At 60.1% G+C, this 23225-nt stretch overlaps 2 protein-coding genes across 2 annotated transcripts; both read left to right on the plus strand.

The window, feature by feature from the left end:
- Window positions 1-141: 141 nt before the first annotated feature.
- On the plus strand, window positions 142-1957 carry MRPL54 (mitochondrial ribosomal protein L54). The gene is made up of 3 exons (XM_009564106.2): window positions 142-268; window positions 1130-1286; window positions 1716-1957. Exons 1-3 carry the CDS (start codon window positions 193-195, stop codon window positions 1846-1848), a joined length of 366 nt encoding a protein of 121 aa, XP_009562401.2. The 5' UTR covers window positions 142-192; the 3' UTR covers window positions 1849-1957.
- Window positions 1958-5822: 3865 nt separating this feature from the next.
- LOC104062081 (mucosa-associated lymphoid tissue lymphoma translocation protein 1 homolog) lies at window positions 5823-23085 on the plus strand. Its single transcript, XM_054050455.1, has 19 exons — window positions 5823-5902; window positions 6265-6413; window positions 14366-14527; window positions 14740-14906; window positions 15475-15605; window positions 15712-15862; window positions 16278-16456; window positions 16583-16679; window positions 16852-16899; window positions 16994-17188; window positions 17306-17500; window positions 17641-17821; window positions 18094-18168; window positions 18632-18757; window positions 18828-18976; window positions 19210-19367; window positions 19456-19590; window positions 19687-22230; window positions 22545-23085. The coding sequence occupies exons 2-18, from the start codon at window positions 6391-6393 to the stop codon at window positions 19882-19884; spliced, it is 2370 nt and encodes a 789-aa protein (XP_053906430.1). The 5' UTR covers window positions 5823-5902; window positions 6265-6390; the 3' UTR covers window positions 19885-22230; window positions 22545-23085.
- Window positions 23086-23225: the final 140 nt, after the last annotated feature.

The following is a 23225-nucleotide window of genomic DNA, read 5'->3' on the forward strand; positions in this document are numbered from 1 at the left end:
CCCCGGCTCCTCCGCCCCCACGCTCGTCCCCTCCGTCCCAGTGCCCATCGCCCCCGCCCCCACCGGGCCGCTGTCGCGGAGGGCCCGTCCCCGCGGCCCCGCCTCCCGCTCCATGCCCGACCGCGGGGGGGAGGGGGGGCATCCGCTTTCGCTTCCGGTGCCGTCGCCGCGTGCGCTTCCGGTGCCGCCGCCATGGCTGCTCGGACGCTGCTGCGAGCGGCGAGGGTGGCGCTGCCCGGTCCGGCCCGCGGCTACGCCAAGAAACCAGGTGAACGCGGCCCCGGCTGTTCTCCTGTCCCGCTTCTTGTCCTCGTCCTCGTCCCTGTCCCCATCCCTATCCCTATCCCTGTCTCCTAGCCCCATCCCTCATCCTGTGCCACTGCCCTGGCCCCATCCCTTCTCGTTGTCGTGTCCTCCTGCCCCATCCCTTGTCCCCACCCTCCGTCCTTGTTTTCCTGCCCTGCCCTTTGCCCCTGTCCTTGTCCCTCATCCATGTCCTTCATCTCTGTGCCACTGCCCTGAACCCATTCCTTGTCCTGTGCCCCTGTCCCACCCCTCGTCCCTCATCCCCGTTTCCCTGCCCCATTCCTCATCCCTGTCTCATACCCTGCCCTTTGTCCCTGTCCTGGTCTCTCATCCCTGTCCATCATCCTGTTCCACTGCCCTGGACCCGTCCTCTCTCCTTGTCCTGTCCCCCTGCCCCATCCCTTGTTCCCATCCTCTGTTCTCCTGTCCCATTCGTCGTCCCTGTCCTTGGCCCTCCTCCCAGTCCCTGGTCCTCATCCCTAACCCCCATCCTCATCCCTATCTCCTAGCCCCATTCCTCATCCTATCCCACTGCCCTGGCCCCATCCCCTCTCCTTGTCCTGTCCTCCTGCCCCATCTCTTGTTCCCCTTCTCTGTCCCTGTTCTCCTGCCCTGCCTCTTGTCCCTGTCCTTGTCCCTCATCTGCATCCCTCATATCTGTCCCACTGCCCTGGAGTCGTTCCTTGTCCTTGTCCTGTGCCGCTGTCCCACTCCTCATCCCTGTCCTCCTGCCCCATTCCTTATCCCTATCCCATGCCTGGGCCGAGTCCCTGCCCGCACTGCTGTCCCCACCACGTCCCTGACCCTGTCCCTATCCCCACAGCTCTGAAATCCAAGGGCAAGGTGGTGCCGAAGGAGGGGCTCGCAGCACCGGAGGTGTGCACGGACCCCACCATGCTTGCCACCCACGCCGTGGGAGTCAACTACTTCAAGGAGGGCCCGGAGGTGACCCTGAAGCCCGACTCCGAGTACCCTGACTGGTAGGTGCTGCCTTGCTCCCCAGTCGTGTGCGGAAGCGGGGCCCTCCCGGGGTGCCCGTCCCTGCAGAGGTGCCATCCCAGAGGCACAGAGAAGTGCAGGAGGGACAGAGATCTGTTCTGGGAGGAGGCACACTGCTGCGCTGCAGCCCAGAGACCTTCCCCTAGGGCCACGGGAGGAGAGCAGGCTGCTCCGGGGATGTGGTGGGTGAGCGATCCGCATCCCCTGGTTGTCACACCCTGAAGGAGACTGAGTGGGACCCAGAACTGCACTGTAACAGTTAGTTTATTGTCTATAATGTTGCAGTTGCTTATAAGTCCAGAGTATAAGCTTGAGTCTAGACCAGTTTTAATATCCTTCCCTCGCTCTGACCTGTTCCTGTCCCCTTGCCCTCTTTGCTGCAGCCTAACCTCCTCTGTGTTTGCCTCCAGGCTCTTCAAGATCCACCTTGGCCCCCCTAAGAAGCTGGAGGAGCTCGACCCTGACTCAATCGAGTACTGGAGGCGCCTGCGGAAGTACGACACGTGGCGCCGCAACAGGCTGAAGAAGGGCAAGAAGTTCTAGGCACTGCAGAACCGGGGACATGGGGGTGGCCCAGATGCTGGGCCCAGCTCCTGCTTTTGTTCTCTTCTTCTTGCTATAGACTGGCAATAAATCTGTGGTGAGGCCAATAGCTGTGACAGAGGTTGTGGTAAACCTGGGCCATCGACCAGCTGGGTGCAGTTCCTGCATTGTGCCAGGGGCTGGTGAGGGGCTGAAGCAACAAGGCCACAAATCCTCGTATTTACCAAAACAAATTGGGAGAGGAAAGGATGGCGAGAAGGACCTGGGCATGCTGGAGGATGAGAAGCTGGCCATAATCTGGCAATATGCGCTGGCAGCCCAGATAGCCCAGCATCTCCTGGGCTGCATCCCCAGCAGCGTGGCCAGCAGGGCGAGGGAGGGGGTCCTCTCTGGGGAGAGCCCCCCTGGAGCCCCGCGTCCAGCTCTGGAGCCCTCAGCTCAGGAATGACATGGATCTGTTGGAGCAGGTCCAGAGGAGGGCGTGGAGATGATGTGAGGGTGCAACAGCTCTGCTCCGGAGAAAGGCTGAGAAAGTTGGGGTTGCTCAGCCTGGAGAAGAAAAGGCTCTGGGCAGGCCTAGATGCAGCCTTTCCGCGCTTACAGGGGGCTGATAAAAAAGACACAGAGAGACTTCTGAGCAGGGCCTGAAGGGACAGGAAAAGAAGCAACAGTTTTCAATGAACAGAGGGGAGATTCAGCTGAGCTCTGAGAAATAATCCTTTTCTGCTGAGGGTGCAGAGGCTGTGGCCCAGGTTGCCCCAGAGAAGCTGCGGTTGCACCATCCCTGGAGGTGTTCAAGGCGAGGTAGGACGGGGCTCTGAGCAACCTGGTGTGGTGGAAAGCGTCCCTGCCCACAGCAGGGGCTTTGGAGCTGGATGGGCTTTATAAGCCCCAGCCCTGCTTTACAGCCGAAACTTTTCTGGCTTCTATGGGCATTTGGCTTAAAACGCAAAGGCAGTTTCCCGAGCAGGATGTTTCTGCTGCAGAGGGCTCAATTTTCACCATGTGTGAATTCATTGTGAGAGAGGCCTAAATGCTTCCTGCCCAGTGGCTGCAAAGCTGGGCCCTGGGAAGAGCTCAGCAGCCCCGTTGGAGGCAGCCAGCATGGCTTCCCCATGGCCCCGCGGGCCTGGCTGCTGGGGTGGCCTTGTGCGGCACAGCGAGTACATGAGCGGGTGAGGGCAAATCTGCGCTGTCATCTGCCTGGGCTGGGGTGAGGCCTCTGCTGTGGTGCCCCCGTTGTTCCCTGAGGCCTGTGCCCTCCTGCCGTGGGGCAGACTGGAGGAGCTGCCTGAGGGGCTGCTGTGGGGCCGCAGTGGGGTGGTGGGGAGCAGCCAGAGCCCCCTGCCAGAGCCCAGGGTGGGAGGATGGATGGCCAGGGTGGCGGGGGACAGCGGTGCTTTGGGTGTGGGGCCGTGTCCGTGAGTCCTGCAGGGCCGCGTCTGTCCTGGCTCCCCTAACAAAGGGCTGCTCGGCCTGGGGCAGGGGCCAGGGGAGTCCCCGTCCCCCCCAGGATTGCCTGCCTGGCTGCTGCTGGCTGAGCCCTGGGGGCGGCTCCGTGCCCTTTGGGGCTTGGGGGATGCCATGTGGGGCCGGGCGGTGCTTTTGGCCCTCTGGGGAGCTGTGTCCTGGTGCCCCTGCACTCCCTGCCCACCCCATGCAGACACGGAAAGGCTCTGGAGAAACAACAAATTTTAGTGATGTAATGAGAACAAAACAGTTTCTAAAAATATTTCAAGCATTCCCTCCTCAACACCCACCCGCCACCCACCCCTCCCAAACAAAGAGTCACCCTGGGTCCCCACACGCTATCCATCTCCCACCCCTCAGACAACCAGATCCCTCCCCAGCTCTGATCCCCGCTCCTGCCGAGCTCGTGTGCCTTCCAGAACCCTGCGCTGCCTCCTGACATCCCGGTTTTGGGGGATGTTCTGGCCCACGACGCTGCCCTCGCCCATGGGGACACCAGTGCCCAGAGAGATGGTATTGTCTGGGGTGGTGTCCGACTCCATGGGCACATCAGTGGCGACGCTGATGTCCAGAACTGGAAGGGTGTTATCTTCCATTAGGACGTCTGTGCCCACGGAGATGTGCAAGGATGGAATAGTGTCCTCCTCCATCTGGACATCGGTGGTGACGGAGATGTCCAAGATGGAGGAGGTGTCCTCCTCCATGGGCACAGACGTGTCCTGGGCACCGCCACTGCCCATGGGTGCCCCCAAGGCCTTGGCCTGACGGTACCAGGGCCCCCGGAGCAGCGGTTGCCCATGGGGGGCCCCTGGGTTTGCCCCGGCCCCGGGGAGGTGGGAGCCCTGGGAGCCCCAGAGGGCAGCGTTTGGGGGAGCGGTGAGGCGGTGGCTCATGGTTCAGGTGGCTGGGCTGGGCTCCGCTCCTCTGCTCCGGTTACGGTGGAGGGTTGCAAGGCGCCAGAGGAAGCCACTCGCTAAGCTGGAGAGAGGAGAGAGAGCTGTGCTGTGCTGGGGGCTGCGGGGAGTCTGTCGGGGCCCCCGCGGAGCTGCGCCCCAGCCCGGCCGTGCCCCTGCTGTGCTGCGGGGCAGTGGGGAGCCTGCGGCAGGGAGCATCCCTCGGGGGGGAGTGCCGAGGGGCCGGGGATGCCGTACCTGCTGGGGGAGCCCAGGGGCCCTGTGGTGCCCCCCGCACCGGGGGTGCCCGGGGGCCGGCAGTGGTGCCACGAGCGCCCGGGTGGTCAGCAGAGCTTGGCTGAGCCTGAAAGAGAGCCATGAGCGAGCGCTGTCGCTGCCACCCCGAGTTGGGGCAGGAGGGCACAGGAGGGGGCTGAGGAGGAGGAGGGAGAGGGGCAGGGGAGGAAGGGCCCAGGGTGTCCCTAGTGCGGGGTCGGGGTCAGTCCTTGCCTCAGCAGGAGAAGGCTGAAGGGCACAGGAAGGGGTGCAGGAGCTGGAGAGGGTATCGGTGTGGCCAGGGACCGCGATGTGGGTGCCCAGGGCTGACAGCACGGGGATTGGCTCTGCTCTGCAGCGTGGCCAAGCCCCGAATGTTTGGTGGTCGCCGCTCTGGCTGCTTCTGTTTGAGCGTTACCGGGGACGAATGTTGGGGCTCCCAGGGTTTGGCACCCGGCAACAGCTCTGCTGGGGGAGAGCAATGGGTCACACCAGAGTCCACAGTCCCACTCGGGGTCCCCAGGGACACCCGTACCGAGTGGTGTCTCTAAGGGGTCCATACTGGGACCAGTATGGTTCAATCTCTTCCCCAGTAACACACAGCGGGGCCTGTAGTGACAGAAAAAGGGGCAATGATTTTCGACTGAAAGAGGGGAGATTCAGACGAGCTCTGTGAAAGAATTCTTTTCTGCTGAGCTTCTGGCCCAGGTTGCCCAAAGCGGTGGCAGAAGCCCCATCCCTGGAGGTGTTCAAGGCCAGGGTGGATGGGGCTTTGAGCAGCTTGATCCAGTGGGAGGTGTCCCTGTCCATGGCAGGGAGCTGGACCAGATGATCTTTGAAGGTCCCTTCCAACTCAAATCATTCTATGATAAGATGAAACCCGAACCCTCGTGTACTTGTTCCTTCTTGATTAGAGCCAGTGCGAGGAGTGCAGGGCCCAGGGGGGTGGGAGGGTGCTTTACAAATGCCAGTGGGACAGCGCTGAGCTGGGGTGATAGAAGTGCTTGTGCTCTCAAGGCCACATGGCAGATGTCAGCTGTCACCAGCCTGTCCCAGATCTTCCTCTTAGCTTGAGCTGCTGAGCTGAGGAAGCTGCAGACCTCGATGGGGTCTCCCCTTGGTCTGTTTTTCTCCAGGCTGACCAGACTAAGGGACTTCAGCACTCCTCACGCTCTTCCCCTCTAAACCACTGATAAGGTTTAGCATCAACTGGGAGAGGCCTCTTGGCACTCTTGAGGTGAACTGGGAACTCGGCCAGGTTGGGGTTGGAGACTGCTTTGAACGCTGACCACGAGGTGAGTTGGGAGCCTGATGGAATTGTTGCTCTTTCCTCCCAGGGGCCTCAGCCACGCCTGTGCCCGGGGGCTCTGCGCCTTCGAGGAGTCAAGGCCGCACGTGGATCTTGATGGTTGCAGGTGAGCCTGGGAGCGCTGCTCGTGGGGTCGGTCCTGGCTTGGGCTCTAAATTGAGGGGCCTGATGGAGTTCATTACAGAGCTGTGTCAGAGGCTGATTTTGCCGTGTAGGGAGTGCTGGGGGAGACCTTACCCACAGCTCATTCTTTCCTCTGCCTTGGACGCCGTGTGTCCTTGGAAAGGCCATTCCATGCGATCTGGCACTAACTCGCTCCTCCCTCTGTCCCTTGTCGTCTGTCCCTCATCGTTGAGGGAAGCTGCTGATCTCTCGCTGTTGGCTGATGCTGGGGAGTGGCAGCGCCCGGTCCTGGGTTCCAGACCCGGCGCACTGAGTGCTTCTCTGCTTGTGCGCTCTCCTCTCCAGCGCTCCTGAGTGTCCTGGGAGCTGTGGGTTCTGTGGCTGTGTGGGGCCTCTCCAAAGCAAAAAGCAGATCTGACATCTGGAGCCTTGAGAAAGGATCCAGGGAGCAGCTGATGCCTGGCAAGAGCCATGCAGGCTCATTTCCCTCAAGGGTGAGTTTCTTGCACCCCATGCGCTCTGTGTGCACAGGGGGGAAATCCCTCTTGCCCCACAGCTCCGGCCTCCAGAGCTTTCCCCTCTGGGGGCAGCTTTTCCCAGTGGTTCTGCTGCTGGTCAGTCCCGTGCTTGGGGTTTCAGTCTGCCCTGGAGCAGCAGATCTCTCCCCTTCCCTTCCTTCCTCACAGTCAGGCGTGAAGGCTCTTGCTCACCAGTGGCTCAGCCCAGTCTGAGAAGCCGCTGCCTTCTGTTGGTAGTGCTGTGCTGCTCTCTGTCCTCCCTCTGCAGCCGAGGACGCTGAGCACCCTGAGATGCTCATATCCTGCTGGGGGTTGTTTTCCTCTGCTTTGCGCACACCAGGGTCAGACCAGGGTTTGCCCAAAGGAAAAGTTTGTCCGTAACAAGGTATTTTCCTGTTCTTGTAACAGGGATCTTTACCGTGAGGTGACAAGATGGGAGTGGCCCAGGCTCCCTGCTGGTCACCACAGAGGCCGACTGAGCGGGAGATGAGCTCTCAAATCTGGGTTGTTACACTGGAATGACAAGAGTATCGTAGAACTATAGAGTCGTAGAATCCTTAAGGCTGGAAAAGACCTCTAAGATCACCAAGTCCCTTTGTCAGCGCAGCACCACGGTGCCTACTGATGCTCCCCTTGGAGATAAGTCTTGGACTGTGGGACTCCTTTGGCTCTGGCAGGAGCACAGGCCCTTCCCTGGCGCTGTGAAATCACCCCTCAAAAAGGCAGTAGAAGTTTCTCCACGGTTCTTGCCTCCAGGGGTTGTTAATGCTGATTTCTCACTGCTGTGGCCTTGGATGCAAAGGTTTTATTCTGCAGGAAATGGCAGGGACTGGCTGCTCTTCACCTGTTTGCTTCCACTTCCAGCCAAGAGACCTTGTCCACCTGCCCAGTTCTTCCCCCTGGATTTTGCCAGGGAACAGGGGCTTTCTCCTCCATTAGAGCAGGCACTCGCTGGCTCCGCTCACACCTGACGAATACTCCACGGCTGCGCTGGTGCTGCGATGCTGCTCACCCCGGGGGACAGGAGGCTTTTAGTGGCAGCTCAGCCCCAGGGGGGGAAGTTGAAAAGCTTCCCGTGTGCCCTGGCCTTGCTGCAGCCACGCTGGGTCAGCGCGGGGCAGGAGCTTTGGGGTGGATCTCATTCCACCCCAGGGCTGAACCCGGCATTAGAGAAGCAACTCCCAGTTAATGGTGTCTTCTTAAAACTGTTGTGAGGTGAGTGGTGTCCCTCAAGGATCTGTTCTGGGACCAGAGCTGTCTAATGGCCTCATCACTGGTGGGTACGGTGGATACAGTGCGCCCTCAGCCAGTTTGTGGGTGCCACCGAGCTGAGTGGTGCATGGGATTCCCCTGGGGAGGGGATGCGCTCCAGAGGGAGCTTCAGGCTGGAGGATTGGGCGGAAGGGAACATGGTGTGGTTGAGGAAGGACAAGGGTGAGGTCCTGCCCCTTGCATGGGGCAACCTCTGGAGAAACCTTATTGTGTCCTTTGTGTATAAAAAGAAGGCTTGTAAGAAAGATGGAGAAAGACTTCTGAGCAGGGCCTGTAGGGGCAGGAAAAGGGGCAACAGTTTTCAAGTGGAAGAGGGGAGATTTAGCTGAGCTCTAAGGAAGAATTCTTTTCTGCTGAGGTTGGGGAGGCTCTTCAGGTTGTTCAGAGAAGCTGCGGTTGCCCCATCCCTGAAGGTGTTCGGTGCCTGGTAGGACGGTGCTCTGAGCAACCCGGTGTGGTGGAAGGTGTCCCTGCCCACAGCAGGGGCTTTGGAGCTGGATGGGCCTTAAAATCCCCAGCCCTGCTTTCCAAGGAGGTGGGAGGATGGTTGCCAGGGTGGCAGGGGTCAGCAGTGCTTTGGTGTGAGGCCGGGTCTGTGTGTCCTGCAGAGCTGCTAAAACTACTCCCTCAACCCCCAAGCCCCACCCCACAAACAAACATTCACCCCCTACCCCTCTCCCTCTCCCACCCCCAAACAATCAGGTCCCTTCCTGCCCAGCTCGTGCGCCTTCCAGAGCCCTGCGCTGCCTCCTGACATCCTGGTGTTGGGGGATGTTCCAGCCCAGGATGCTGCCCTCGCCCATGGGGACACCAGCGCCCAGAGAGATGGTATTGTCTGGGGTGGTGTCCTGTTCCATGGGCACATCAGTGGCGACGCTGATGTCCAGGACTGGAAGGGTGTTGTCTTCCATTGGGACATCTGTGCCCACGGAGATGTGCAAGGGTGGGATGGTGTCCTCCTCCATCTGGACGTCGGTGGTGGTGGAGATGTCCAAGATGGAAGTGGTGTCCACCTCCATGGGCACAGATGTGTCCCGTGTGCTGCCACTGCCCATGGGTGCCCCCAAGGCCTTGGCCTGATGGTGCCAGGACCCCCGGAGCAGCAGTTGCCCATGGGGGGCTCCTCGATCTGCCCCAGCCCAGGGGAGCAGCAAGGTGGTGGCCCATGGTGAAGGTGGCAGCCAGAGGCTGAGCTCGGCTCATCACAGTTTCTCGCTAAGTCCAAGACGGCCTCTGACCACATCTCCCACCAGTCCTTCTCTGTACCCAGCAGGTCAGGCGAGGCCCCTCCCGTGGTTGGCTTGCTTACTGGCTCTGGTGGGAAGTGAGTTCTCTTCCATGCCCTCCTGGAACCTCCTGAACCCTTTCCTCTTTGCGGTGTTGTACTTCCACCTGATGTCCCACAAGTTGTAGTCCTTCCAGTAGAAGAAGGTGTTGGAAGACTTTTGCCAGGCACTTGGGCAATGCTTTGTCACCCTCTTCCTGCTGGTCCAGTGGCCGATACAGACTCCCAGCAGGACATCTGTCTCATTGGCCTTCACTCTCATCCTCACCCATAAGCACTCGACCTCAGCGTCGCAACCATTGAGTTGTGTCCAAGCAAACCCCTCCCCAACACACACAGCGCCCTCACCTCGTCTTCCCTGCCCATCCCTTCGGAAGAGCTCACAGCCTGCCGTCACGGGGCGCAGCCCACCGTGTCTCTGGTTTTGCTTTCAGCTTGGAGCAGCTCCTGTCCTGGGTCAAAGGCTGTCTGCGTGTGGGGCGCGGGGAGCTCTGCCAGCAGCGCTGTCCCCTTTCCAGAAGAGCTGGCAGCGGGGCAGGAGATCAGGGAGCAGGGCCTGGAGTCGAGCGCTGGCCACGTTCTCCTCGCCCGCTTGGTCCCCAAGTGCCTCCAGGGTGGAAGCTGCTGCCTTAGCTGCTGCTCTCGGTGCCTTCAAGGGGGAAGGGTGGCTGGGCAAGAGCCCCCAGGGCTGAGCCATCACAGAATCACAGAATCACAGAATCACAAGGTTGGAAAGGACCCATTGGATCATCGAGTCCAACCATTCCTAACACTCCCTAAACCATGTCCCTCAGCACTTCATCCACCCGTTCCTTAAACACCTCCAGGGAAGGTGACTCGACCACCTCCATGGGCAGCTGTTCCAGTACCCAATGACTCTTACTGTGAAGAATTTTTTTCTGATATCCAACCTGAACCTCCCCTGACGGAGCTTCAGGCCATTCCCTCTTGTCCTGTCCTCTGTCACTTGGGAGAAGAGGCCAGCTCCCTCCTCTCCACAACCTCCTTTCAGGTAGTTGTAGAGAGTAATAAGGACTCCCCTCAGCCTCCTCTTCTCAAGGCTAAACAACCCCAGCTCTCTCAGCCGCTCCTTGTAAGACTTGTTCTCCATACCCCTCACCAGCTTTGTTGCTCTTCTCTGGACACGCTCCAGAGCCTCAACATCCTTCTTGTGGTGAGGGGTCCAGAACTGAACACAGTATTCAAGGTGCGGTCTCACCAGTGCTGAGTACAGAGGGAGAATAACCTCCCTGGACCTGCTGGTGACCCCATTTCTGATACAAGCCAAGATGCAATTGGCCTTCTTGGCCACCTGGGCACACTGCTGGCTCATGTTCAGTCGGCTGTCAACCAGCACCCCCAGGTCCTTCTCTTCCGTGCAGCTCTCCAGCCATTCTTCCCCCAGTCTGTAGCGCTGCATAGGGTTGTTGTGCCCCAAGTGCAGGACCTGGCATTTGGCCTTGTTAAACCTCATCCCATTGGTCTCGGCCCAGCGGTCCAGCCTGTTCAGATCCCTTTGCAGAGCCTCCCTACCCTCCAGCAGATCGACACTTCCTCCCAGCTTAGTGTCATCTGCAAACTTGCTGAGGGTGCACTCAATGCCTTCATCCAGGTCATTGATAAAGACATTGAACAGAGCTGGACCCAGTACTGAGCCCTGAGGAACTCCACTTGTGACTGGCCTCCAGCTGGAGTTAACTCCATTGACCACCACTCTCTGGGCCCGGCCATCCAACCAGTTTTCAACCCAGGAGAGCGTACACCTGTCCAGGCCAGAGGCTGACAGTTTCTGAAGCAGAATGCTGTGAGAAACTGTGTCAAAGGCTTTACTGAAGTCCAAGAAGACTACATCCACAGCCTTTCCCCCATCCAGTAGTTGAGTGATTTTGTCATAGAAGGTGATCAGGTTAGTTTGGCAAGATCTGCCTTTTGTAAACCCATGTTGAGTGGGCCTGATCACCCGGTTCTCTTGCATGTGCTTCATGATAGCACTCAAGATTACCTGTTCCATGACTTTCCCTGGCACTGAGGTGAGACTGACAGGCCTGTAGTTCCCCGGATCCTCTCTGCAACCCTTCTTATATATGGGCACAACATCAGCCAGCCTCCAGTCTAGTGGAACTTCCCCAGTCAGCCAGGACCTCTGGAAGATGATGGATAGGGGTTTGGAAAGGACATCCGCCAGCTCCTTCAATACTCTTGGGTGGATCCCATCCGGCCCCATAGACTTGTGGGCGTCTAGCTGGGCAAGCAAGTCTCTAACCGCCTCCTCTTGGATCACGGGAGCCTCAATCTGCCCCTCTAACTCTTGGCTTTGTAAACAGAAGGAACAACTTTCTTTGCTATTAAAGACTGAGGCGAAGAAGGCATTAAGTACCTCAGCCTTGTCCTTATCCCCTGTCACTGTTATTCCTTCTGCATCCAATAGAGACTGGATATTCTCCCTCGTCCTCCTTTTCCTGTTAATGTACTTGTAGAAAGACTTTTTGTTGTCTTTCACAGACTTAGCGAGTTTTAATTCTAGTTGGGCCTTGGCCCTCCTGATTTTTTCCCTGCACGATCTCACTTCGTCCCTGTAGTCCACCCAAGATGCCTGTCCTTTCCTCCAAAGCACATAGAGCTTCTTCTTATTATTGACGCATCTTGAGATCTCCCTGCTCCACCAAGCTGGCTTTTCCCCCCGCCGGCTCCTTTTCCGGAACACAGGGATGGCCTGCTCTTGAGCTGCTAGGATTTCATTTTTCAAGAGCGCCCAACCCTCATGGGCTCCCTTGCCCTGAAGGACTGTTTCCCACGGGACTTTGCTAATCAACCTTCTGAACAGAGGCAACCCTCTGAGCCATAGAGCAGAGCTCCGCCGCTTGAGCCCGGGGTGTGAGTGCGCTGCTGACCCCCTCTTCCAGTGCTTCTCTGCTGAGAACCAAGCAGCCATTGGCAAGGGAGCGCCCTGCAGTGTTGTGTTTGCGTAGGGACAAGTGGAGAGAGCTGCTGGGGAGCGAGAGAGGAGAATGAGACTTGGAACTGTCCTGGCTCTGATTTGTTTTGGTGTTGTTAGAGTTGTGCACTGGCTGCAGAGCTGGCCCCTGGAGAGAGAAGAGCTCGGTAGCCCCATTGGAGACAGCCAACACGGCTTCCCCGCGGGTACCACAGGCTTGGCTGCTGGAGCAGCCTCATGCGGTGGAGCTAAAGCTCGACAACACCTCGTCACCACCTGCCCCCCCCCACAACCACTGGCTCCCTGTCCCAGCCCCAGTCCCCTGTCCTGCCCCAGCTCCGCCTGCCACAGCCCTGCGCTTGCCCCTGACTTCTGGCTGTGACCCTTGGTGCTGCCTCTTCCCTGTTGAGACTGTTGGGCAGGGCCTGTAGTGACAGGAAAAGGGGCAGTAGTTTTTTACTGAAAGAGAGTAGATTCAGGTGAGAGTTAAGTGTTTATTGTTTACACTTTATTGTTAAACCCTTCCCCAGGTTTCCATGTGTTGTGATGGAAGCCCCATCCCTGCCGGAGTTCAAGGCCAGGTTGAATGGGGCTCTGAGCAGAGTGACTTAGTTGAAGATGTCCCTGCTCACTGCATGGGGGTGGGACCAGATGACCTTGAAAGGTCCCTTCCCACCCAAACCTTTCTGTGATGATAAGATCACTACCCATTTGCCTGCACCCCAGTATGGGTTCTGCTCCTGTCTCTGTCATATCTGTGGGGCAGCGGCCGGGGTGGGTGGTGGGTTCAGGGTGGGCAGTGACTACATGGGCGCCCCTGCGGTTCCTGAGCAGCCTGAGCTCCCCGGGTGCGAGGAGGCGGCCGGGCTCTGGCAGTGTTACAAGGGCAGTGGGTGCTGTGAGGGGAATGCGGTAGCCACTGGCTGTGCCACCCCTGAACTGCACTGGCTTCCTTCTCTGGCAGCGGGGAGCGTCAGCTGCTGGGGCACGGGGTGCCAGCCTGGCTGGCTGGCTGGTGGCAGCAGGGTCTTCACCACGGCGATGGGTCTTTGCTGCCCCTTGTCTGTGTGTCCTCGTCCTGCTCCAGCCTGGGAGAGACCAAAAGCTTCCCCTGGGCCTTGGTCCTGCCCCTGTGTTGGAGTCTGAGAGGTGCCCTGTTCCCGTGGTTCGTCTCTGTCCTGGGTTTGCTGCCCTGCAGCTCCTTCCTGGCCTCGAGCTGGGCTACGGGGACAAAACAGCTGCCTGTAAGGTCCTCCCAGAGCGAGAAAGGGGTGACGGGACCACTGCCAGGCCACCAGTGTGCCCAGTGCCCCACGGCCTGTGGCAGGGGCCGGGGTCGAATCCCGGGAGGCTGTGGGGTGGCTGGCTTGGCATCTGCAGTGCCCGCTCTGCACGGCACAGGAAATGGCGGAGGAAAGCAGAAGTGCCATGTCGTGGCACCAGATGGGGGGGAGCTTGGGGAGGTGTTGGGTTAAACCCTCATTTCCTCTGCGTGGGGCTCAGCGCGTGCCCTCGGAACTGACAGGGCTCAGGCCGGGCCGCGGTGAGTGCCCTATCCCCACATGCCCCTCCCGCAGCTTCTCCTCCCCTCCCCCCCAGTGCCTCCAGCCCCTCAGGTGCAGCTGCAGCTGAGCAGAGGGGGCACCTGAGTCCCTAACCTCCACCTGGGAGCCATCCTGCTCGGGTGACTGTCCCCAGCAGCTGCGGATGGCTTCGTCCTGGGGTCCAGCGTCCCCCCCGGCGTGGGTGGGAGCACATCTCTGGGTACTGCCCCTGTCCAGGGTGATTCCTGCCACGTGCCCCTCACTGCCAAAGCCTTTCCTGGTGTAAACAGAAGCTGAGGTGGGTCCCAGCCCCAAGATCCCCATGTCCCTTCCCCTGGCCCCTCTGTGGGCTCCTCATGGTGCTCCAGAGCCACCACCTGGGGCCTGGTGGCAGCAAGCGGTCTGGAGCCCCACAGGAGCAATGCTGGAAGGAGAGGGGTCCCTGGGCTCAGTCCTCTGTGATAGGCCCCTGAAGGGACAATGAAGGTGACAGGGGACCTCCCCTCTTTCCAGCTCCTTGGACCCCATCCCATGAAGGGCTCCATCCTGGTGCCAGGCTAGCGTGTCCCCGACTGCTCGCCCAAGCCCAGGAAGTGAGCAGGATCCACTGTGCCCTGTCCCGGCCCCTGTCGCCAATGCGTGAAGGGGGAATGTGGGTCCTTCCTGGCTGGCTGTTGGCCGCTGGATCCAGCAGCGCTGCCAGCCACCTCCCAGCACTGCCCTGAAGAGCCCAAAACTCAGGCTCCTGCAGGGAGGTGCCCTGAAGCCGGCGAGGTGCAGTCCCTCCTGGGCCACCCTGTGCCCAGCTGCAGCAGCACCCAGCCGTGTCCAGCTGGCACAGGTGCCTGCCACCCCATCACCCACTGATGGCTCATCCCCTCTGTGTCCTCAGGCAGGTGGTGTCGGGGCTGGGAAGGAATGGGGACTGGAGCATGCCCCTAGGCTCGCTGAGTGAGGAGGTGGTGGCCCGGCTCTGTGAGCTCCTGGATAACACTGACCAGGGCTGGCGCAAGCTGGCCGTGGTGGCGGGGGCAGAGAAACGCTTCAAATGCAGGTAAAGATGAGGGATCATCTCCAGGGGTTTGTCCCCAAGCCAATGACAAAAAGCATGTGGACACAGCCCTGCTGTGGGGTATGTGGGTCTCCCAGCTGCCCCATTGTGGCCACAGCCTGGGCTGGGGGCACTGCCGAGTGCCCCGGCGAGGGTCCACGCCCTCCCTGGGCAGGAGGTGGGCTGTGGCACTGAGCACTATGGGCACCTTGCAGTGCGGAGGAGCTGGAGATGTGCTCGCTGAAGGTGCTGGAGCCCCACGGCAGCCCCACGCAGTGCCTCCTGCAGCTGCTGGCTGAGTGCGACTGCACCCTAAAGTACCTGCTGGGCTGCCTGGAGAGGATGGGGCACCCACAGGCCTGCCAGGTCCTCAGCAGCACTGGTAGGGCTGGGCAGGGGGTCCCATGGGGCCTGGAGAGCAGCATGGGGACTCAGCAGAGGGAAAACAGAGGGAGATGAGGAGCAGCTCTTCCTGCTGGTGGTCTTGCTCTGGGTAGTGGGGCCATGGGCAGGTTTGCTTGGGATGGGGTGGATGCAGTAGGATGAGGCAGGATGGGAAGTCTTGTGATGGGGTGACAGGGCAGGCAATGGGATGTGGTGGAACTTAACAGGATCGGACAGGTTGTGTTGGACAAGAAGGGCTGGGGTGGGGTGTGATTGGAGAGAGTATGATGGAACACGGTGGGATGTGGTGGAACAAAGTGGGGTGGGGCAGTATGGCACAGGAGGAGATGGGGTAGAGTGGGTGGAATGGCACTGAAGGTGATATAGTAGGAGGAGGTGGTTGGGACAGGACAGTGGGGTGGGTGGGATGGAATGGAATGGAATGGAATGGAATGGAATGGGATGAGATGGGATGGGAGAGGAGAGGACAGGCTGAGACTGGATGTGATGTGATGGTATGGGACAGGGGTCTCAGCCAGCCCAGGCTGGTCTGTCCTCTCCCACAGTCCAGGACATGATCTGCATCACAGTGCAACCGGAGTCACAGGTGGTGAGGGAGGGGGCACAGGTATCCCTGACCTGCTGGGCAACCGGCCCGCCAGGGCTCATGTACCAGTGGTTCTGCGGGAAACAGGAGGTGAGGCCCTGCTGTGCCATGGCGAGTAGGGCCCCTAGGCCCCATCCAAGCTGAGGGCACCTGGAGTGGTGCACCCTCGATTCCTTGGCCTCCTGCTGTCTTGTAGGTGCCTGGAGCCACAGCCCCAGAGCTGGTGATCGACATGGCTGCCCCACCAAGCCAGCCTGCGTGGTACATCTGCCGGGTGAACTGCGGGGCCGTCATTGCCTTTTCCAGGTGGGCCCATATCCGGGTGGAGAAGAGCAGCAGCTCTTCAGGTGGGCCCTGAAACCTGTATCCCCAGGCTGTAACCATGAGGCATCGCTTGCTCTGTTGGGACCAGGCTGGCACCATGGGGCACTGCTTGCACTGTTGGGACTGGGCTGGCATTGTGGGGCACTGCTCACACCATTAGGACTGGGCTAGCACTGTGGGGCACCACTCATCCTGTTGGGACCAGAATGGCTCCTGCAAGGCATCACTTGCCATGTTGTGCCCTGGCTCAGCAACAAGGGTCACTGGATTTGCCGGCTTGATGATGGCCACAGAGGAGCCAAATGCCTCATGTCCTCCTTGTGCCTGCTGGCTTGTGCCACTCGTGGGTGCCAGATGCTGTGAGTGAGGGGCCTGGGGGCAGCTTAATGGAGCTGTGCTGTGTCCAGGTGCTGGATTTGCTGTCTCGTTCCTCCCCAGGCAGTGGTTACTGCCCGACGATGGCGGGGCTGCAGGTCCTGCAGCAGCCACAGCCATGCCAACTGGCTGAGGGGGACGCGCTGGTGCTGGAGTGCAGAGCCATCGGCAATCCCCCGCCCCAGTACCAATGGTTCAGGAACCGTTGTCCTGTGGAGGGCGTGCAGATCCCCCAGCTCCAGGTATGGTGGGACCCCCTGGTGCGGCATGGCACAGCATAGCATGGCATGGTACAGTGTGGCACGGCACAGCGTGGCATGGTGTGGCATGGCACAACGCCCCAGATGCCTGCTCTGTACCGCTGGCAGGTGAAGCTGGTGACCACAGCCGAGCGGGGCAGCTACTCCTGCTGCGTGTTCAACGTCTTCCATGAGGTGTGGAGCCAGGAGGTGGACATTGAGATCAGTGAGGGCTCCAGACAGACCTCTGTGGTCCCCTGCCCAGCATGGGACATCCTGGCTTTGCTCTGAGCTCCTTTAAAGCCCTCCCATGGCTGCCCCGTGGTTTTGGGGGGCTCCAGCCTGAGCTGGGAGGTGCTGCTGTGCATGCGGCTCCCAAACTCCCTCCTTTGCTGCAGGCCCACGGCTCTTCACGTCTGAAGGCTTTTGGCAGGAGGGAGACAGAGGTAAGAGGGGGCAGACCTGACGGGTCCCCATTGCTCTGCCCACAGCACCCCCAGGTCACTGTGGGGCCATGGCACCAAGTTTCTCTCTCTCCAGGCTCCCTGGAGCATGGTAGCCCCGGCCAGCTGTACAGTAAGAGCCTGCTCAGGAAAATCTGGTGGTCTTGTGGGGCTGTGACCATTCCCAGTGTCCCCAGTGTCCCCCTACAAGGCTCTACTCAGCCAGGATGCTTGGTGTGCAGCACGCCAGGGAGAGTGGAGCAGCAAGGCAGGGATGCCATGGGGCACCCCGGTACCCAGGGACAGTGACACGGGCCACAACTGGGTGTCAGCTCTGTGGCCTGAAGGTAGCGGGGACTGCAGGGTTGTCCTGCTCAGACCTCAGCGCCTCCCTCTCCTGTCCCGGCAGCCACCGACAAAGTGGCCCTGCTGATGGGCAACATGCACCACAAGCAGCTGAAGGTGTCCATGGTGGACGTCCACGCCCTCAGTGCGCTCCTCCGCCAGCTCGACTTCAAGGTGGTCTCCCTGCTGGACCTGTGCAAGGCCGAGATGGAGATGGCTGTTGATGAGTTCCTCCTACTCCTTAACAAGGGAGTCTACGGTGCGGTGGCACCCACTGGGGTGGCTCCAGGCAGCATGAAGCTGGGTGCTTTTGTGCTGGCAGGGCTTTGAGGGGCAGCCAGGCAAGATTTGGCCCCAGCAGGTCAAGGGGTGTCACCCACCCATTCTCCCCTCTCCCAGCAGGTTTGCTTTACTACGCTGGGCATGGTTATGAAAATTTTGGCAACAGCTTCATGGTGCCCATTGATGCCCCCAGCTCCTACACCTCTGCCCACTGCCTGTGTGTGCAGCGGGTGCTGCGGAGCATGCAGGAGCGCCACACTGGCCTCAACATCTTCCTGCTCGACATGTGCCGCAAGAGGTGACCCAGCCCTGGCCATCAACTCAGGGACAGCTTCCACACAGGGAGATCCTGGCACGGGGTGCTTGTGGGTGTTGGCTCCCGGGGCAGTGGTGCATCCCTGGTGTCCCATCCAAACCCACTGGTGTTGTCTGGGTGTCCCAAAGCATCATTGCCCAAGTTGAGCCAGCAAACACCACGATGTGTGGGCAGAAGGGCATGGGGCAGCCCCTGGGATGCCTTGGGGTGTGGTTTGGGGTGCACCAGTTCCTGCAGCAGCATTTCTTTCACAGGAACCTCAATGACGATGTCATCCCACAGGTCGGGGCACTGCAAGTCACAGCCAACATCGTCTTTGGCTATGCCACGTGAGTCCCCTCCCAGCCAGCCCCTGGAGTGGGCAGTGGGGCTGAGTTTCCCTCCCTGGGGTTCAGCCCACACCGTGGCTCACCCCCATTTGCACCTGTGTCTTTCCCCCTGCGTACCGCCAGCGTCTCTCCCTCTGTCCAGTGCTGGAGGTGGCGGGTAAGCAACAGCCCCCAGGCTGTGACAGGGCCAGGAGATGTCCATGGGCCTGCTTAGCTTTGGACAGCACACGAGAGGATTAAGCCCTGAGGCTCCTCGGTTGCACAGGGATTTGGGCTGATGGTGCTCTAAGCATCCAGGATCCAGCCCTGGCTCCTGCCTCTCCCTGGCACTGTGGCAGGATGAGTTGACGGGAGTGGGCAGAGCCATGGGTGCCTGGCTCTGGCTTCCCCACAGCTGTCGCCCAGGTGAGGACTAGATTCTGGGAACCCATGACCGAGCGGAGCGCTGCCTCAACACCTGCAGGTGCGTGGATGCTGAAGCTTACGAGCTGAGACAAGGTGAGCTCTCCAATGGCATCTTCGTCACCTTCCTTAAGCGCTGGCTGCTGGAGGATGAAAAGATCACCATGCTGCTGGACAAGGTGGCTGAGGGAGAGTGGGGAGCGGTGTGGCAACAGGGACTGTGCCAGCGGCCCCTGCCAACCCCCTGTGCCACCCACAGACATGGGCAAGCTGGACATCACGCAGGGCAGGCAGGCACTGGAGGTCCGCAGCAACCTATCGGAGAGATGGGCTCTGACGGATTCCATCCATTCCCTGGGCCTGGATGAGTCCTCCGCCAGGAACCTGCAGTGGGCCAAGGCTCGTGGTGAGGGTCACAGCCCCCCCAACTGGAGCTGGCACCTGGGGGGACAGTGCTGAGTCGCAGGGAGAGGCAGTGGGCAGCACCTGCTTCTCCCACCCTGGAGGAGAGAAACCACCGGTACAGAACCACCAGCCTGGTGACAGGAGTGTCGTGTTGGTGTCCCTGCTCACCTGCGGGTGCAGCTCTGGCCCTGAGCCCCTGCAGGTCCCAGCCTCGTGCTTGCTGTCCCCGTGCAGTCCTGCCGGAGAGCCAGCACCTCCACTTCGACTGTGGCGTCACCATACAGCTGGGCTTTGCTGCTGAGTTCTCCAACATCATGATCATCTATACTCGTGTGGTGGCCACCCCCGAGGACATCACCATGTGCGAGGCCAGGCTCGCCGACATACCTGAGGTCAGAGTGGGATGCAGAAGCCCGTGCAGGGGTGATGCCAGGGAACTGGGTGGGGAGACCCGTGGTAACTGGATGTCATCTGTGGCAGGAGCTGGATGTGGACCTCGAGTACACCAACAAGGAGAGCCCGGAGAAGGTGGGCAGCCCACTGGCACCTACATGGAGCCTCAACTGCCCCTCCTGCTGCCTCTACAGCCGGCTCTGTGGCTTGCAGAAGCTGCAGGTAAGAGCAACACTGGGCAAGGGGCTGGTACTGGGAGCAGATCATGGCCCTGTCTGTGGCTCAGGACAGGTGCCCACGCTGCCCGTGTCCCCACAGCAGGAACTGGCCTTCACCATCTGCCTGCAGTACCGTTACCGCAGCATGGACGACTTTGTGGAGGAGAGGCAGACGGTGAGCGTGGGCAAGCCGCTCATCGCCAAGCTCAACCTGCAGCTGGCAGCCGCCCCCTCACTGCCAGACAGCTCCCTCTCCGCCTCCCCCCCTGGAAGCTGGGGCACAGCGGGCAGCTCCTGATCCCCCATGTCCCTGGCTCCCGTGCTCTGTAGAGGGACGACGTGGCTCCCCCTTGTCACTGTGGATCCTGGGACCTGCTGGGGATGGAGGGGATGGAGGGGATGGAGGTGACATGGGTAGAGGTGTGTGTGAGGGTGGTGACCCCCATCCTGGCTGGTCCTGGGGGTGCAGGACTCACTGTGTAGCACAGCTGGGACCCCTGGAGCTAGGGACTGCAGAGAGTGCGCATGGCATCACCAACCACCGGTACACCCCTGGCATGACACTGTCAGCCCACATCCCTGGGATTGCCAGACCCATAAACAGGGCAGACTCAACCCCACGTCCCCTAGCATAGCACCGCCAGCCTCACATCTCAGGGCACTGCCAGACCCATAAAAAAGGCAGGGCCAACCCCATGTCCCAGGGCCACAGCAGCCACATGTCCCCTTGCATGGCAGTGCCACCCTGCATCCCATGGCAGTGCCGATCCATATCCCATGGCACTGTCAGCCCCACATCCCATGGCAGTGCCAGTCCTATGTCCCAGTTCACGGCCCAGCAGTGCGGGGGCAGTGCCCAGAGCCCACGGCTCAGCCGGCGCGAGGCGTTGCTTTGGGGCAGGGCTGGGTTCATTCAGACCTAGGAGAAATAGAGAGAAATAAGCAGATTAGAGGGCAAATCCCATGGGAGGGGATTACATGGGTGGGAGCAGGAGGGCTCCTGCTCTGCTACTAGGGGCTGGGAGAATAACCCATGCTCCCAGTAGAACCCAGTCCAACCCTAGGTGCAGGGCTGTGCTGGCCCTGTCCAGGTGGGGAGGGATTTCAGGACAGGACTGGGAATCTGGATGTGGGGGGAAAAGCCTTTTTGCTTGCATTTTTCTCAAGCATGGCCCCACATGCAGTGGCTGTGACTCACGTAGGGCGTGCTCCGCCACGTCTCAAGTGGGGCAAGCAGAAATAAAAAAGGGAAGGGCAGATGGCTCAGTGCTCCTATGGTTTTCTGGGGTTTCAGTGGCATTTCTTTGGGGCCAAAATCTTGCCTGTTTATGCTCAATGCACACCACAGCCACAGTGCTGCACCAGTAGAAGTGGGACCAGCAGGGTGTGGGAGGAGATCCCACCCCTCTGCTCTGCTCTGGGGAGAGCCCACCTGGAGCCCACATCCAGCTCTGGAGCCCTCAGCTCAGGAAGGACCTGGAGCTGTTGGAGTGAGTCCAGAGGAGGGCACGGAGATGATGTGAGGGCTTGAGCAGCTCTGCTCTGGGGAGAGGCTGAGAGAGTTGGGGTTGTTCAGCTGGAGCAGAGAGAGACCTTAGAGCAGCTTCCAGTCCTGAAAGGGGTTCCAGGAAAGCTGGGAGGGGCTCTTGATCAGGGAGTGCAGGGATAGGATGAGAAGGATCCATTTTAAACTGAAAGAGGGGAGATTGAGATTAGATTTTAGGGAGAAATGCTTTCCTGTGAGGGTGGGGAGCCCCGGCCCAGGTTGCCCAGAGCAGTGGTGGCTGCCCCATCCCTGGAGGTGTTCAAGGTCTGGTTGGATGGGACTTGGAGCAACCCGATCCAGTGGGAGGTGTCCCTGCCCATGGCAGGGGGTGGAACTAGATTGGCTTTAAGGTCCCTTCCAACCTAAACTATGCTATGAGGTGCTGATAGGAGGGAAGGGGCAACCAGCCTTTCCTGCAGGAGCACCCCAACATCTCCCACCTCCATCGTCAACCCATGCAAATTAGCTCATTTAAATAATTCACATAACCCCCAACCCCAGGGACCCAGGGAGATGCATCCTCATCCTGGGGCCTCTCTGTGCCCTTGCTTTTTGGGTGGCGGTTGCAACATCGTGGGGGAAGCATCCTCACAACATCGTGGGGGAAGCATCCTCGCCCCAATTAGTGTCCGATCAAACAGGTCGGGGGTGCCGAGCCCCTCGCTCTCTGCACCAGCCGGCCTTTGTTGGTGCTCAGGAGGCCAAGGGGTGTCCCAGGCTGGCGCCAGCCTCAGCAATTATGTCATGTGAAAAGCGCAGCCCCCATTGAGCGCATCCCATCCCCCGGATCAAACCCCATTACTTCCGCGGCCCTTGCTTCATTATCTCCCCGCCAGAGCACGCCTCTCCCGGGGGCCGCTTCACCCCATTAGCCGGGCTGGGGAGCTGAGGGAGCATCGATTATGCGTTTAATGGGTTGTTAAAGGTTTAATTGTCACTAACGAAGCAGACGAGCAACAGCAGCCGGGGGACGAGGAACAAGGAGAAGGGTCTCACTGGGGTCAATGCATCTCCTGGCCTGGTGGCGTCCTGGCTGGTCCTGTCTGACCCCAGGGCCGTGTGGGCATCGGAGTCCAGCCTTGGGGCTATCAGATCGGGGTGAGACTCTCGAGGCTGGGGGCTGCTGCCAGGGTGCTGGTGCTGGGCAGGGTCTGAGCTGGGATGTGGGAACAGGGCTGGCGATGGGGCTGCCCCAACAAAGCCCTGGTTTGTGGCTGTCATCAGGTCTGCTGCAGAAAGGTTTTCTGGGGAAGCTTCTTGTTTTGGTGGAGAGAAGATTGGTGTTGGCCTTGCTTTCCCAGTGATCTAGGACAATCCAGGGAACATGGGCACCCCAGGAACCCAAGACACCCAATCGCCCAAGGCTGAGTCTCCATTTCTTGTTGTCCTGGCCATGCTTCATCACCTCAAAGCCACTGTGGACTCAGCCATCTCTGCTGGGGCTGTGCTGACTTTGCCACCACCATGAGACTGTCAGTGCCACTGGCTGTGCCCCCAGCACTGGCGGGTAGTCAGGCACGATCCCCTGAAGCTGTGGAGCCACGCTGTGAACCTTGAGGTTGTGGCACCATGCCACCACCAAGCCAAGCTGCCATGGTTCCATCAAAACCTTCTCCCTGTCAGCAGCAGGTAAGGCCACTGTGGGGACCCCAGTCAGCCCCCTCCCCAGCCCTGTTCAAAGGGGTGCGGGGGTCCCGCTGCCAACCACCCTTCTGCTGGCACAATTCCGACAGCTTTGTGCCTCCAACATGCAACTGGGTGGGCACCACGGGGAGCAATTAGGGCAGGCGGGTGCAGCCGCTGAGGGGTGGCTGAGCAGATGCCTCTGATGAGCTGCTGAGGACGTGGTGCGGCACAAAGTCCTCAGATGGGGCTGCATCAGGTCACCCATGCCTGGATCTGGTCACTCATGTCTGGATCTGGTCACTTGTACCTGCATCAGGTCACTCATACCTGGATCAGGTCACCCATGCCGGGTCTGGTCACTCATGCCTGGATCCGGTCACCCATGCTGGGATCTGGTCAACTCATGCCTGTATACAGCCCCAGCCCCACACGCAACAGCCCAAGGGAGTGGGGTGGGAGGGTGTGTG

Source organism: Cuculus canorus, chromosome 27 (assembly GCF_017976375.1).
Source record: "Cuculus canorus isolate bCucCan1 chromosome 27, bCucCan1.pri, whole genome shotgun sequence".
NCBI lineage: Eukaryota > Metazoa > Chordata > Aves > Cuculiformes > Cuculidae > Cuculus > Cuculus canorus.

What these genes read in the sequence shown, in the direction of transcription:
- MRPL54 (XM_009564106.2), top strand. Translation starts at nt 193, where the DNA reads ATGGCTGCTCGGACGCTGCTGCGAGCGGCGAGGGTGGCGCTGCCCGGT. An exon ending in CGGCTACGCCAAGAAACCAG is followed by an intron (nt 269 to 1,129) that starts GTGAACGCGGCC and finishes CTATCCCCACAG; the next exon opens with CTCTGAAATCCAAGGGCAAG. An exon ending in GACTCCGAGTACCCTGACTG is followed by an intron (nt 1,287 to 1,715) that starts GTAGGTGCTGCC and finishes GTTTGCCTCCAG; the next exon opens with GCTCTTCAAGATCCACCTTG.
- LOC104062081 (XM_054050455.1), top strand. Translation starts at nt 6,391, where the DNA reads ATGCAGGCTCATTTCCCTCAAGG. An exon ending in GAGAAACGCTTCAAATGCAG is followed by an intron (nt 14,528 to 14,739) that starts GTAAAGATGAGG and finishes GGCACCTTGCAG; the next exon opens with TGCGGAGGAGCTGGAGATGT. An exon ending in GTGGCTTGCAGAAGCTGCAG is followed by an intron (nt 19,591 to 19,686) that starts GTAAGAGCAACA and finishes GTGTCCCCACAG; the next exon opens with CAGGAACTGGCCTTCACCAT.